At 32.6% G+C, this 15,838-nt stretch overlaps 1 protein-coding gene across 1 annotated transcript in view; it reads right to left on the reverse strand.

Annotated features, from left to right (window-relative positions):
• Positions 1 to 14,872, reverse strand: part of LOC115891893 (elongation of very long chain fatty acids protein AAEL008004-like) — a 36,629-nt gene extending 21,757 nt beyond the window's left edge. The window contains exon 1 of the mRNA XM_030912488.1: positions 14,470 to 14,872. Within this exon, the coding sequence (XP_030768348.1) occupies positions 14,470 to 14,550 (81 nt within the window). The 5' untranslated portion in view covers positions 14,551 to 14,872. The remainder of the gene's footprint in view (positions 1 to 14,469) is intronic.
• Between the last annotated feature and the right edge of the window lie 966 nt (positions 14,873 to 15,838).

Consider the following 15,838-nt stretch of genomic DNA (forward strand, 5'->3'; position numbering starts at 1 on the left):
TTTCACATTTTGAACTTTTACCAAAGGTTCTTGAAGAGTGATTTTAATTTTAAAGACCCTGAAACATCTCACAACACTGCTATAGAAAATATTCGAAAAATTTAACAAAAGCACGTGGTATTTGACAGTATTGACATTAACCGTTTGCTAATTTAATGGTAATTATGTTAGAATTTCCCAATATCTATTTATATAGCATATGAAGTGATGTCTAATTAAAAAACCTTATAGCGTTTTGCTTACGCTAACCATAAATAGTGTTATAACTCCCTTGGGATATTATTCACATTATTATTTATTCAATTAATACAATAGAGATTTTGAGTAATTAACTGATACATAAATAACTAAAAAGACAGTGGTTATGTTGTATATACAACTAATAATGTTATATACTATTATGTACCGGTGTTGAACAGTTATTATACTTCATCACACTACACTTCACTACAACTGTTTTGTTTATACAGGGTGTTTCAAAAAACATGTGCTATCTCTCGTGGGGAGATTCCTCATTTAAAAATATGATTTATTTTTCATATCAACATTCGGTCCGATTTTGCTTTGTTATAGCCTGGATGAGATAAACTCAATTTTATTAATCACAATTTTTGATAAAATAAAAATAAAATTAATAAATTATATATTTTACCTATTTTATAATTAAATATTATTACTATTAGTTAGTATTACTACTAATCCATCCTACAGCAATTTCAAATAAAAATAATGGTATTTAAGATAATTACAAAGAACTTAATTTTAAAAGGTTTTAACATCTTGTAATTCTAATACTATACATTTCCATACCCATGTTTATTGGAACTTTTTTTCGTATCTTTTGATGAGGAATCAATGAGTACATTTAATAAAACTTTCGCAAGTTAATGATATTAAATTTTTTTAAAGGTTGCTGTTAGACTTTGATAAAGCAAATTAATAAAATTGCGTTTATCTCATCAAGGAGGCCGAAATTGAGAAAATATTAAGAGACAACTTTTAATCGGCATTAAACTGCTTAAACTATTTCGCTAACAAGAGAAAAAAAAGTCAGTGGTACATGCTTTTTTTAGAAAAATATTCCAGCGATAACCCATATGTACGTCCCTGGTGAATATGTCGACACCTTTTTAGCTTTTATAGTAACTTTTACCACCGACATTTCATTTGAAACGCTAAAGGTACTTGGAAGAAAATTATAATAAATCGAAGAATTATTAAGACCTTAACACCCTGTAGCTACGAATCAAAGCAGAATTGGACCTATATGTTAATATGAAAAATCAATTTTATTTTTTCGTGAGGAAGCTCCCCACGAGAGATGGCACATGTTTTTTGAAACACCCTGTATATATAAATTAATAAAATATAATTGTATAATACTTGTTTTATGTTCCATTCATAATAAAATTATTCATACATTTGATAATTAAACAATACAAAAATTACCTGTGTCGATATCACAAAAACAATTGCATTTAAAACGTATTTAATTGTTATTTTTAATATTGATTACAATTCAAAGCATAAAAATGGTGTTAATAAAAAGAAATTAATAAATTGATTTAAATAGTCTAATTTTTAATAAAAAATTGTCATATAGGTTCATCAATTAATACATTAATTAATATAATAAGTATATAGATTCTACATAAAAAATATATACCAGGAAATTGAATTTACTAATAAAAAAAGTAATTCATTAGTATAACCTTTGTGACGTTTTTTTTAAATACAAGTTTTGTGTCATTATCACTAATAAGTACTGACAGTTTTAATTGTTATAAGAAAAATGCCATATTAAACACTTTTTTTCTAAGGATAGAAAAAATAATTGTGTTAAGCATTAATTAATAATAATATTAACGTAGATGAAAGGTAGAAGTTTGTATTGTATTGTTTGTATTGTAAAAAAACTTATATATCTAGCACTAAAAATATACAAAGCGGACCAAACTTATTGGGCATATACAGGGTGAGTTTCCTACGATGTTCTCTATGGGTATCTCGGAAACTACTGGAGATAGAGAGTCGGTTAAATGGGGAAAGAATTGCAGTTTTGTGCGGTCATAAATATGCACCTTTCAGATTTGTGAAAAAGTTCATGACTTACTAGATATTTCGAAAAAAATAAATTTCGGCTATTTTAAAAATTGTCCCTAATTCCATTATAAGCTATTTTAGACAAAAAGTTTTCAGATAAAAGTTGTAGATAATCACATCCTTGATGAGACTGTGTCCTCCGTTTTGTTCTAAAGCCTGTCATTTTTGACATATGACACAAACATATGTTTTTTTTAAATGGAAACCATAGTTAGCCATGGAATCATAAAAGGCGCCATTTTTTAAGCTTTTTAACGATATAAGCTATAATATGTTTTCTTCGAAAAATTACTGAGTTATAGACAATTCTTATAGTTTTTAAACAATTTCAGTTAGTTAGCCATGGAATCAAGTTTAGTCGTCTTTGCTCTCATAAATGTGAAGCTGTCACATCCAAATTTTGTAAATTAAAATAAACAAAAATTGTAAATATGAATTTTTCAAATGAAGAAAAGCGTGTAGGATTATTAGTTCAACTTTTCTTGACCATGCATTTTCGAGGATACGTTGACCGGTGAATGTTACGTTTTTTAGAGAACGGTTTTCAAGATATGTTAGAAAAGAAATTTAGTTATAGCCAATTCTTATCTTTCTTGACTAATTTCACTTAGATTGCATGGTATTCTTATTCTTTGATGATTTATAACTTGTAAAAAGTCAGAATATATTACTAAACTGTTCTTTACAATTTACATTACACAAACTAAAACTTACAAAAATAATATCACTACATACACTGTCAGTTATTTTAGAAAATATTCAAAAAATCCGCCACTGTTTTGAGTTGTGCATCTTTTTAAAACTGAATTATTACCTCTTCTCACAGAAGGACCGGTCGACTTAATTAAACTTTTCTCGTACCGCCACTTCGAGTGCCTCTCTTAATTCATAAGTTCTTTTGTAAACCTTATTGTTAACTATACCCTATACCGCATAAAAAAATCTAAAATGGATAGGTCAGGTGATCGAGGAGGCCCATGCCATTAGTCCACCTCTTCCTATCCCTGTGTTTGTATAATTATGATATAAATAATTTTTAACATTTCTTTCATTATGGAGGGTGGAGTCATGTTGGAACCACTCTATTGATGCTCACCGGTCAACGTATCCTCCAAAATTGCATGATCAAGAAAAGTTGAACCAATAATCATACACGCTTTTCTTTATTTGAGAAATTCATATTTACAATTTTTGTTTATTTTAATTTACAAAGTTTGGATGTGACAGCTTCACATTTCTGAGAGCAACGGCGATTGAACTTGTTTCCATGGCTAACTAAGTAAAATTGTTTAAAAATTATAAGAATTGGCTATAACTTAGTAATTTTTCGAAGAAAAGATATCACTAAAAAGCTTAAAAAATGGCGCTTTTTATGATGTCATGGCCAACTATGGTTTCCACACACTTTATTAGCGAAAAGTTGTTCCATTATTTCACTCAATTTTTGCCGAGATCTACCGCACGCTTCACAACCAACTATTTTAGAGTCTTTTTCGATAAATCGCGATAGTGTCACTGTTAATTTAAGTTCTGCCACAATTTCCAGCTAGATTTACTACCTTTATACAACTATCAGTAGTAGAATAAATGATAAATAACATAAAATAAGCTCCGTAAAGACTGACAAATCCACAAAATTTCAAATCAAATTCAAATGTGTCAAATGAATCGTCAAAAAGAACTGTCAAGGATCCCCACCCTAGAGAGCTTTTATGGTGGCTTTTCCGCCCACCATGCATGAATACATGGATAGCATTATGCTCCTTCCTTAGTCTTCTTATTCAAAGAAAAAAAACCTATGTTTGTGTCATATGTCAAAAATGACAGGCTTTAGAAAGAAACGGACGACACGTCTCATTAATGATGTGATTATCTACAACTTTTATCTGAAAACTTTTTGTCTAAAATAGCTTATAATAATTCCATTATAACAATTTTTAAAATAGCCGAAATTTGTTTTTTTTTTGAAATATCTAGTAAGTCATGAACTTTTTCATAAACATTTTACATTATTTGTACCTTTAATACATGTTGAGCAATATACGCTTTAGTATAAAATTTCAGTCTTGGAGATCCCCATGACAATTTGAAGATTGTTCTAACTGTAATCAAGAAAAATCTTTGATTTTACTCGATCGTAAGTCCTGAGAAAAATCTTCCAGTGTCTTAAACCGTTGGAGGAGTCCCATTCTAGGTTCTTGAGGTCCGCTTTAAGTTGATTTGGTTTGCCTAATTTGTCCAGCTTCTCTAGGGATTCTCTGACCAACTTTGTATTGATGGTTACTGAGTTAATCGCTGTTAAGGCTGCTTGACTATTGGATAGGATTCTCGATCTTCTGTCAACTATACTTAGTGTTGAAATTAAACCAACAATAAATTAGGACTCTATGTATTATTATTTAGTTGCACATTATTACCATATCACCTCTAATCAGGCCCAATTAAACTATCAAAATAAAAATACCGAAAATTGATAGATAACATCTCTGAAAGTTTTCTTAAGTGAATCATCATTGAAATTGCGCAAAAAAGTAACACACGTAAAATTTTATTAACGAAATCAACTTAAAGACTTTAAAATCGCGACCTTTACCTTGAAAGCGGGATTTAAAACCCAAGCAAATATTAAAAGGGAAATTTCACAATTCCACAAGTTGGAAATCGTGTTAAAAATGGGTACTTCGGGCGCTCGTTACCCAATAGAAGACGGAGATAGACGCATATAACATGATGTTTTTATTTTAGTCGTACTTGTTGGTACACAAAGCGGTTCCACCAGTACCAAGGTCTTGGAGGTAGATGGCTCGTTGACATTTCATTTAGTCTACCATCTCTCTTTCTCTCTGTCTTTTTTATGCGTCAAGTTTATAGAAATAAGTAAATTTAGAGAGAGAGATATCACAAACTCTCTGGAATCATTTTTTTTTCATATATTACAGGGTGGTCTGAATTGTATTCCGGAAACTTCGGCATAAAATAAGTAAAAAAGTCCGTATTAATGTATGTCCTAAAATGCTTAGTTTCGGAGATACAGGGTGTAGAAGTTTAATTTTTATTTCGATTTTTTCTAAGTAATTTCTGAAGTAACGTCAATATTGAAGTGAAAATTTGTGTCTTGGAGTTTTTTGACATGAGAAATTTGATTTTGATGTCAATATGACTCCTATTTATAGGGGACGCTACCTACATGTGTTTTAACCTTTGAATAAGAAGACTAAGGAAGGAGCATATCAAAAATCTTAGGTACACCGCGATGGGCCTCAAATATGGCCGACTTAAATTCCGGTTTATCAGTGTCGTTCTAATTTTATTTAAAAAATGTAAAACTATGATGTAGGGTAGACGTGGGGTAGACTCAATAATTTGTTGTTTTATTTTACGTTGTGAATAAATGTTGGTAGTTATTAAAATTGTTATAAAAATATATAATTCTAATAAAAATGATAAGTTATAATAAGTATTTATTAACACAAACATCCGATACGCTACTGAAGCAGGTAAGTCAAATTAAGGTATCTAAATTCTTTGACATCTAATCTTTGACAAGTAATAAATAAAAGCTAAAATGCAAGAAAAATATATAATTTAGTTGATTTAAGTGAATTTCATAAATGATCGGTTTACTACACGTATGTATATTATATAGTCACTTACTAGCGAAAAGTTGTTCCATTATTTCACTCAATTTTTGCCGAGATCTACCGCACGCTACACAACCAACTATTTTAGAGTCTTTTTCGATAAATCGCGATAGTGTCACTGTTAATTTAAGTTCTGCCACAATTTCCATCTAGATTTACTACCTTTATACAACTATCAGTAGTAGAATAAATAATAAATAACATAAAATCAGCTCCGTAAAGACTGACAAAACCACAAAATTTCAAATCAAATCCAAATGTGTCAAATGAATCGTCAAACAGAACTGTCAAGGATCCCCACCCTAGAGAGCTTTTATGGTGGCTTTTCCGCCTACCATGCATGAATACATGGATAGCATTATGCTCCTTCCTTAGTCTTCTTATTCAAAGGAAAAAATGTGTTTTGGTGCTCTCTAGCGGACAAACGAAGCACTTTTATAATAAATTGTGTCCAATGAACTTATTTTGATTGCAAAAATAGGTAGTAGTTCTATGTCCACGGAATATTTGGGACACCCTGTATATACAATGTCCTTTACAGCAAGTATGTTTGATTAGTACTATTGGTTTATGTAATACTAGAAGGTTATTGTATCTTCTAAGCAAAGCATTACTCTTATAATAGATGATCCCAAGATGCTAAATGAGAATTTAATCAAGCGTCATGGTAACCTATTGTATTGTGAAAATTATACTAGATGTAGGTGGTGCCCTCTAGAAACAGGAGTCATATTGACATCAAAATTAAATTTCTCAAGTAAAGGAACCTCCAGATACCAATTTTCATCTAAATATTGACGTTACTTCAGAAGTTATTTGGAAAAAATCGAAATAAAAATGAAACTTCTATACCCTGTATCTCCGAAAATAAGCATTTTAGGACGTACATTTATACGGACTTTTTTACTTATTTCTATCTGCAGAATATGTTGCCGAAGTTTTCGGAATACACTTTGGACCACCCTGTATATCAATTTTTTAAAAACATTACCCAACTAGCATTTATAGTGGCAGATACGTAACTGCCACTATCAAAGCCACTACAAAGTGGACGGTTACCATCGGCGGCTACGTCGTATATTCGTAGCGGCTAAGTAACTGCGACCAAAATGGGGAAAGATTTTGAGTAGCCGGGTAGTGTCTTGGGTAGTTTTTGCCACTAAAAGAGTTACTATGATGTGTTACTATAAAGTAGCCTACTGGTGAATGCGACTTATCCGTTACGAAACTGCCTAGTCATGGGTTCGTGGCAGCCAAGTGTTAGCCACCGACATGTGGAACTTTCGTTAAACTGTTGAACTTTATTCGCAGCGACCTCTTCATGCAATTTCACATTTCATAAAATAATATGTCATGATGGAAAATAATATGGAAGCCATTATTATTTTTTCGTTATTTAATTTGTTATTTACCGTGCGATTTTAACGCCTTTTTTAGGTAAATTCTAGAACGCAATCAACTTTACTGAATAAAATAGTGGGTTTATATAACAAAATTTTCGAGCGCCTCTCAAAATATTTCAAATTATTATATTATTTGCAATAAAAACTCATGTTTGTAATTAAAAAATAATAATAATTTGCTTGAAACCGGGGTCAAATTTTAAAATATTAGTCCACCGTCAGAAATAACAAAATAACTAAAGAAAAAAGCTTTAATCTAGGTATATTTAGCTTAAAAACGCATAATGTTTGAGCCATTTGGCTGTTCGTCTAAAAATTCATGAAAAAAATATGGCCGTTTAATCCGAAAAATACTGTATAGTCCCATATGCTTCCACAAAGTACCGGGAACAATAACATATTAGGCCAACCCTACCCGTTTGAACCTTTAAAATCTTCGGATTGATAAAGTGACAATTGTAGCTATCCAAAGGCGACTTTATAGAAACAATAACTTTTTTGGAACTACATGGTCAACGATTCTTTGGAACCATAAAGTGATTTTTCCAAGAATGTTCCCTGCGCCACCAAATTACCACTTAATTGGAGCGTTGCTACACTGATCGTGGTGGTGGCGACTATACATTCCATTGGTGCCACTATAACGTTCCGCCTTGTCCTTTGAAGTTATTTTTTATTTATTGTGCATTTTCTATTATAAGTGTTTCTATATTATTCAGAGCTACAAGAGGTATAGAGTATTTTAACGCCCACTCTTTTAGCTCTTGTTTCATATTGTTATTGGTTCTCAAATTAGTTCTCCTCTGAGATTCAGTTTCAGATGAACTAACACTACACTCATCTACAGAAACAGCTTCAAAAATGTCTCAGTCACTAACTGATTTATGATGTTCATCAGTAGGACTATAGAAAGATGTAGTTTTTGTTTCTGATGTTGATGCATCGGCTCGCAGTGATTCATTTTGTTTAATTCTTCGATAGAAAGTACTAGATATTCTAAATTTCTTTTTATTCACCTTAGGGATTTTACAAAATTTTAATACAGCTTAAAAGCAAGTAAAAGAAAACATTAAAACAGAGCAGCACACTATGCAATCTGACGCAATTATATTTATTAGGGTATATTAAGTTACGGTCACTATAAAGTAGCCGTTTTTGACCCCCGTGACTTTTTAGTGGCAATGGATGTGCGACGGCTACTTTATAGTGACCTAGGAAGGTAGCAGTAACCATTTTGCTACTTTCAATGCTACTATAAATTAGAAGTAACTAGGTGTTGTGGCCGCGACTACCCCGTAACTTAAATTGTTACTATAAAGTAACAAAAACTTAATGGAGGCATTATGGTAGCACTTGTTGGTAACCCCTACTTTGAAAAGTTACTATAAAGTTTTTGGTCTTTTATGGTGTCATATTCGAAGATTCGGGTAGTTCCAACCACTTCTTTAAATTACATGTTTGCGACTTGCAATCGGGGTGTTTATTTTCCACTTTTATGGTAGGTAGGGACTAACCGGTTACTCTCGAAATATACTTCAAAGTGACTATTCCTTATAGAGTAACATTTTAAGTGGCAGATTGGGTCTAGGAACTATACTTTAGGGGCAGTGACATTTTAAAAAGGACTGGGAACTATATTTGCTAGTTGGGTATGGGCTGATTTTGAAATAAAATATTTTTAAATGATTAAAAAATATGTCCCTGTATATTGTTTTAGAAATTTTTTTTTCTGTATTTTAATTAAACTACTCTCTGAGTGGGTTTTTATTTATATCGTACTAATAAAAAAATGGCAATAAAGAACAACTTTTGTAATTTTTCAGTTGCAAAACAATGGACGTTATGCACAAGGATCCGCATTAAATATCGATAGAAATTAAAATAAAATATTTTATATTAAATTCGGAATATTAATAATTAATAATAAACGCACGGATTTCAAATGGGATTGTGTAATTCCGTTTGTTTAAACAATTTACACAAGAATGTAAAGAATGAATTAATATCCATACATTTCCACAATGTCTATCTCAATAATTTCGATAAATTTGAATACCGTGTGATAATTTTATTGATTTGTGTTAGAACTATTAGAAGGTGTCGTTAGAATAAGATTATATATCCGAACTGTCGAGTTTTGAGAAGCTGGACCATGATTTTAAATTATTTTGAAATCAGAGAAATAAGTAAACCTTGAGGGGTGGCCCATTAGTGCGAAGAAAGTCCAATATCGTCGTTGTACTTATTTTTTATCTGCAGAATATGGTGCTGAAGTTTCCGGAATACAGTTCGGACCACCCTGTATAGCTCTGGTGTTTCTCTATATCTTAAAGTGTGTCAGATATGTGCTCCACCCTGTATACTAGTTAAAATATCTTATCGACCCAATTATTTTTGATTGTTATTAATACAATTTCGCCAGAAGGTATTGTGTTACCGATAGAGAAACACGTAGAAAAAAAAACTGATTCCAATTGATGTAGTCGGCGTAAAAGTTCAGCCAAACGTAACAATTACCAAACTATAGAAGAAAGAAGAATAAGAACCGAGCTAAAAGAAGAGAAAAAAAACGTATTCATGTAATTATCGTGACAAATCATATGATTGCGCATTGCACGAAACCTCGCTGTAATTGAACATTATTTTTCTGTATTTATGTAAGTCCATCTTTTTTTGTGTCTTGACTATGATGTATACATATTGTTCTCTTTTATTTTTAATAATAACGCTAGTAATAATGTGATATAATGTAAAATCGGACATCATATACAGGGTGCTACAAATTCGAGGTACGAGCATTGGTATCTCGGTAACTGTAATAGATAAGAACATGATTAAATTGGGACGAAGATGCGCTTTGGGATTTTTCACCAAGATGCCATCAAAAAAGTTTTAAAAATTTGAAGGATTAGTTAATATTGAACATGGGTCACCTTTAAAAGCAAATTACTCTTTTATTTTAAATGTAACACCCAGTATATTATTCCGATTTTAAATTCACGTCTCTTTTAAATACTATTAAAGTTGCCTATACCCTTTTCAAACAAAGATTTTGCCCGGATATTTTCATTTCTATGATTTAGGATCAGAAGATCTTTATTATTTGATAAAATCTAGGACGGCTGTAATATGCCTCACGTTGCTGCCAAAATCATTTTGTGAGGGGCGTTTGACAATATACCTCACAAGGTGGTCAAGCGATCTCTTGAAACAAGAGGGGTGAACAGTACGATAATTCGCTGGTTTTGGGAAATGCTCTCAACACAAACAGCAGAGGCTGAGATAGGTACCAAAACTGTAGTTGTTAAAACAACGCAAGGAACTCCACAAGGTGGAGTGACCTCCCCCCTACTGTGGAGCTTGGTAGTGGATGAACTACTGGAAGAATTAACTCTAGCGGGAATACACTGCATAGGGTACGCAGATGACATAGTCATCATTGCACAGGGGAAACATGAAGGCACCCTGTGTGATATTATCCAAAGAGGATTCCGCATCGCTGAGAGATGGTGCAGGACTGTCGGGCTGAGTATTAACTCAGATAAAACCGCAGTAGTGCCATTCACCAGAAAGCGAAGTTTGAAAAACTTGAAAAGAATCCATCTAGATGGAAAGGAAATACTGCCATCACAGGAAGTGAAATATCTGGGAATAACCCTGGATAGTAAACTTCTCTGGAACAGGCATATTAAGAACATTACCAGCAAAGCCACAAAGGCTCTCATGATATGCAGAAGACTGGCGGGAAATAGGTGGGGCTGCGCCCCTAACATTTTGCGCTGGATGTATACCATGATAGTAAGACCCATGATTACTTATGGAGCAGTTGCTTGGTATACAAAACTAGAGCAACGTACAGCAAGGCAAACCCTGTGCAAAGTACAGAGACTGGCATGTATCTGCATCACAGGTGCCATGAGAACATGTCCAACAGCAGCAATGGAGGTCATTCTAGACCTAACACCACTGCATATTGTCGTCGGTAGTTATGCCAATGCGACAATGATTAGAATGGTCATTGACGGAAACAGTACTGGGAGAATTTTCAGGTCAGGGGCTTGGAACACCCTCAAAAAGAAAATTCCACTTCTCCAACTCCCAGTGGATGACATACCAAGAATTTACAACTTTGAGAAACACCTCACTGTAGTATTGAGTAATAAAAAGGATTGGAAGAAAGAAACGCTTACTCAGCATATAAAAGACCATACCATCACGTGGTATACTGATGCTTCCAAAACCAAAGCAGGGACAGGGATAGGAGTATTTGGGCCGAAAACTGAATACTCCGAACCAATGGGCACCTACCCCAGTATCCTTCAGGCAGAAATTTGCGCTATCGAAAGATGCGTACAATTTATCTTGGATAGGAACTATCGAAAACAGGAAATTGCCATCCTATCCGATAGTCAAGCAGCACTTAACGCGATCAACTCAGTAACCATCAATTCGAAGTTGGTCAAAGAATGCCTAGAGAAGCTCAACAAATTAGGCAAAGAAAATAAAGTCCTCCTACTCTGGGTGCCTGCTCACCAAGGGATAGAAAGCAATGAAAAAGCAAATGATCTAGCTAGAAAAGGAGCGAACACTCCACTAACTGGACCAGAACCGTTTTGTTCTCCAAACGGGAACCAACTGAAAGCGGAACTGAAGAATCTGGAAGACTCCATCCGTAACTTGGAATGGGTGTAAAAAAAGTTCCTTAGAACTTATGACCGAGAAAAATCAAAGGTTTTCCTTGATTTAAGTAAAAACAATCTTCGGATTGTCACGGGGTTTCTAACAGGACACTGTCTCCTCAACGAACACCTCAGTAAACTGAAACTGAGAAACAACGGCGAATGCAGATTTTGTGGGGAAAATGGGGAAACACCAGAACACCTTATCACTGAGTGCGCCGAGACGACGACCATTCGTGCCATGAACCTTGATACGTCTGATGTCGAGGATGGAGAGCTGGCCTCTGTGGAGCCGTCTCAGATACTGGCTTTTTTTAAAGCCCTGAGACTGTATGATGAGTTATAACTCGGTATAACTCAAGAAAGGGGAACACACAATAGATCTATAAGGTCGCGGTGATTAACTCCCCTCCTAAACATAAAACAAAACAGAAAATCAGAGATTTGCCGAAAATGGAAGAGCTATCCTACATCAGAGAGAACTGATATAATTCTTTTAATTGGGACTGCAGTGTGCATTCACCAATTAATAAAATGCTTTAATGCTCCTGATTTTTCTTAGTCTGGACTTTTTTGTGGGGATATGTTAAAGACAGTGTTTACAAAACACGTCCAACTACTGTGGACAACATGAAAGAAATGATTGTGGCTGCTTTTCGAAGTAGAACTCCACGTATGCCTCTTAACATAAAAAAATCTTTTGAAAGGAGAATCGTTTTATACAGTGACCAGAGGAAAGGGAGCATTTTAAACGTTTGATTTCATCTAGCTAATTTTAGGCTTATTTTTTTAATTAGTTAGTGCTATTTTTTCGATATTTTGATAGTTATTTTATTTGGGGCCTATTTGGGCTATATTATCATATTTATTTATTTTTCTCAGAAACCTTAAAAAATTATTTAATAAGTTTTTTTATGAATTTCAAATGTTAATAACTTGTTTAGAATGAAAATTAAAAAATAACTTCAATTACTGCTAATTACATATTTCAAATTGCATAGTAAGTACGTGATTTTCTCGGTATTTTTAAACCTTATATACATAAATTAATTATGTACACTCATTTATTATTAATTTAAATTAAAAATAGTTTTTTAAAAACAAAAACTTTATAATAAAAAGTAAGTTTTGGTTAAAAACGAGTATTTTTAGTATTCGTAACTCAATAAAATAAAATGAAATTCTTTGTTTATAAAACTTGAACAGCTGGTTAATAATATTGTTTCTTGAAATTTTTGTTTATTAATATGGTGTATTTTAATTTTAATTATTATTAATTAGACTTAGACATAATAATTAACCACGTAGGTAATATAAAATTTTCAGGATGTTATTTATATCGATAGAGAATATAAATATAAATATATTTAGATTGTGTTGTTTATAAAAAAAATATTATGTTATTAGAACTACCTATATCTATTTTATTTTTTAAGCAGGTTGTCCTGTGGTTTTCTTATGAGACTAGAGCCCTTCAAGTACTTTAAAAAAAGTACAAAACAAGATTTAATTTTTTGTTAAGTATATTTTTTTATTGTCCTTAATAGTCATTGCTTCTAAAAATATTTTTGAAGCCACTAAAGTGTTGTTTTTTTTTCATATATTTATCTAGATTAATTTTTACAAATAAATATTTTTTTAAGAAAAAATAATTAAGGGATTTTAATACTTATTTGGATTTTTTATGAATTATAATACAGGGTGAGTCTCAAATAAGTGCAAATATTTTCAGGGGTGGTAGATCTCGATAAAAGAAACATATTTTCCCAAAATAACCGAGTTATTTTACTTTGAAAATTTCCAAAAAAAAAAAAATTTGCTTAAATTTTGAGAACCACTGGATCTTTTCTTGGTCTACTTTCTTCTAAATTTAATATATTACCTATGTTGCCATATTATTAAGAAATTATGGTTTTTAACTAAAAACTAAAAGTTTCCAAAACAATTTTCACAAGATTCCATTTTTTTGCGAAAAACCTCATAATCGTGTTTCTGGGGTCGAAATATACTACCCTATGTATATATTTTATATACTATATCTAGTATATAAAATATATTATACAGTATGTCCCCGGATTGTCTTTAGAAGAGGAAAAACTTTTTTATTATTAAAATTTTAGAAAAATGCATTGTTTATAAAAAATTTTGCTTGCTCTAAAATGGTTAATTACGTTTATATTTTTCCAAATTTCCATAATATTTTAGAGAAAATTAAAAAAAAACATGAAAATATTGTTGAATTTTTTTCTAAAAATCAAAAGGCGTTTCTGTAATAATACAGGGTGTCCCAGAAATAAGTGCAAGTATTTTAAGGGATGGTAGATCTCGATATAAGAAACATATTTTCTCTTTATCGTTTTTCAAATAAGTCGTCCAAAATAACAGAGTAATTTTACTTTGAAAATTTCCAAAAAAAATGATTTTTTCATACAATTTTGAGAACCACTGGATCTTTTCTGGATTTTCTTTCTTGTAAATTTAATCTACTACCTATGTTGCCATATTATCAAGAAATTATTTTTTTTAAATAAAAACTAAAAAAAATTCCAAAAAACAAGCAAGAATTTTTATAAAAATAAAATATTTTCCTCTTGTTGGGGACATACTGCATTTTTGAAAATCTAAGATTAAAAATAAAGTTACCTTAACAGTGGTGTTTGGGTACTGCGACACGTTCAACCAAAATTGAGTTTCCTCCACAAAAATGTTCTTGAATTGATCCATTTCTTCTCCAGAAAAATTCAAATCACAGAACACAGCCAAAATAATTTTTTGGTACTACTTTTTTCGAACGAAACCAAATACAAAAAAAAATTATTTTTCTTAACAGAAAAATTGAATTAATATAAGAGATGGTGACATACTATGGGTACGACCAATCTCTAGAGCGCGACAGTACCGGACTGATATGAATATTTTTCCGTTTTGCGCGGATTTGCCGCAACTTTTGTAAACGGTATCCGTTTCGGGGTACAACAGAAGTACCCTACCGCTCTCTCACTCTGCCTCGCGGTATTCTAGGTATATGGCCTAGCGTGTAGTACCTTTCTCTGTTTGGACTCTTTCTATTTTAAGGAAAAAAGAATAGCTTGTCGCCGGTTTCTTGCTAGGTGGTACGGGTAAAATACCAATTAAAAGTCGTACCCGTTGGGTCTATAAATTGACGTAATACTATTAATTGATTTTTTTTTGATGTGGTGTTTATAGTTTTGAAATATTATGTCTTAATTTTTTGCGCGGAGATGGTACTCTCTTAAAGGACATTTTTTTTGGTACTAATATAATTATTCTTGTTTGGATAATATATAATTATTCTTGTTTTGAAAAGGACCTTCTTTGAGGTTGCCTAATGTGACATTTTGCTAAAAAATATACAGTGTGTCCCAATATTCCGTGGACAAAGAGCTACTACTAATTTATTTTATATTGGGCAATTATTGTCCGTTGATAAATAAATAAAATAAGTTCAATGGACACAATTATTTACCTCTATACAAAAGTGCTTCGTTTCTCCGCTAGAGGGCATCAAACTTAAAAATACACACATTTTTAGCCGACCATACCAATAGGTGTCGTAGATTAATTCTGTCTGTCTGTCTGTCTGTCTGTCTGTCTGTCTGTCTGTCTGTCTGTCTGTCTGTCTGTCTGTCTGTCTGTCTGTCTGTCTGTCTGTCTGTCTGTCTGTCTGTCTGTCTGTCTGTTCGTCTGCCTGTCTGTCTGTCTGTTCGTCTGTCGTCTGTCTGTCTCGTCTGTTCGTGTCTGTCTGTCTGTCTGTCTGTCTGTCTCGTCTGTCTGTCTGTCTGTTCGTCTGTCTGTTCGTCTGTCTGTTCGTCTGTCTGTTCGTCTGTCTGTCTGTCTGTCTGTCTGTCTGTCTGTTCGTCTGTCTGTCTGTCTGTTCGTTCGTCTGTCTGTCTGTCTGTCTGTCTGTCTGTCCGTCTGTTCGTCTGTCTGTCTGTCTGTCTGTCTGTTCGTCTGTCTGTCTGTTCGTTCGTTCGTCTGTTCGTCTGTCTGT

Source organism: Sitophilus oryzae, unplaced genomic scaffold (genome assembly GCF_002938485.1).
Source record: "Sitophilus oryzae breed Bouriz unplaced genomic scaffold, Soryzae_2.0 scaffold_119_pilon_pilon, whole genome shotgun sequence".
Classification (NCBI taxonomy): Eukaryota; Metazoa; Arthropoda; class Insecta; order Coleoptera; family Curculionidae; genus Sitophilus; species Sitophilus oryzae.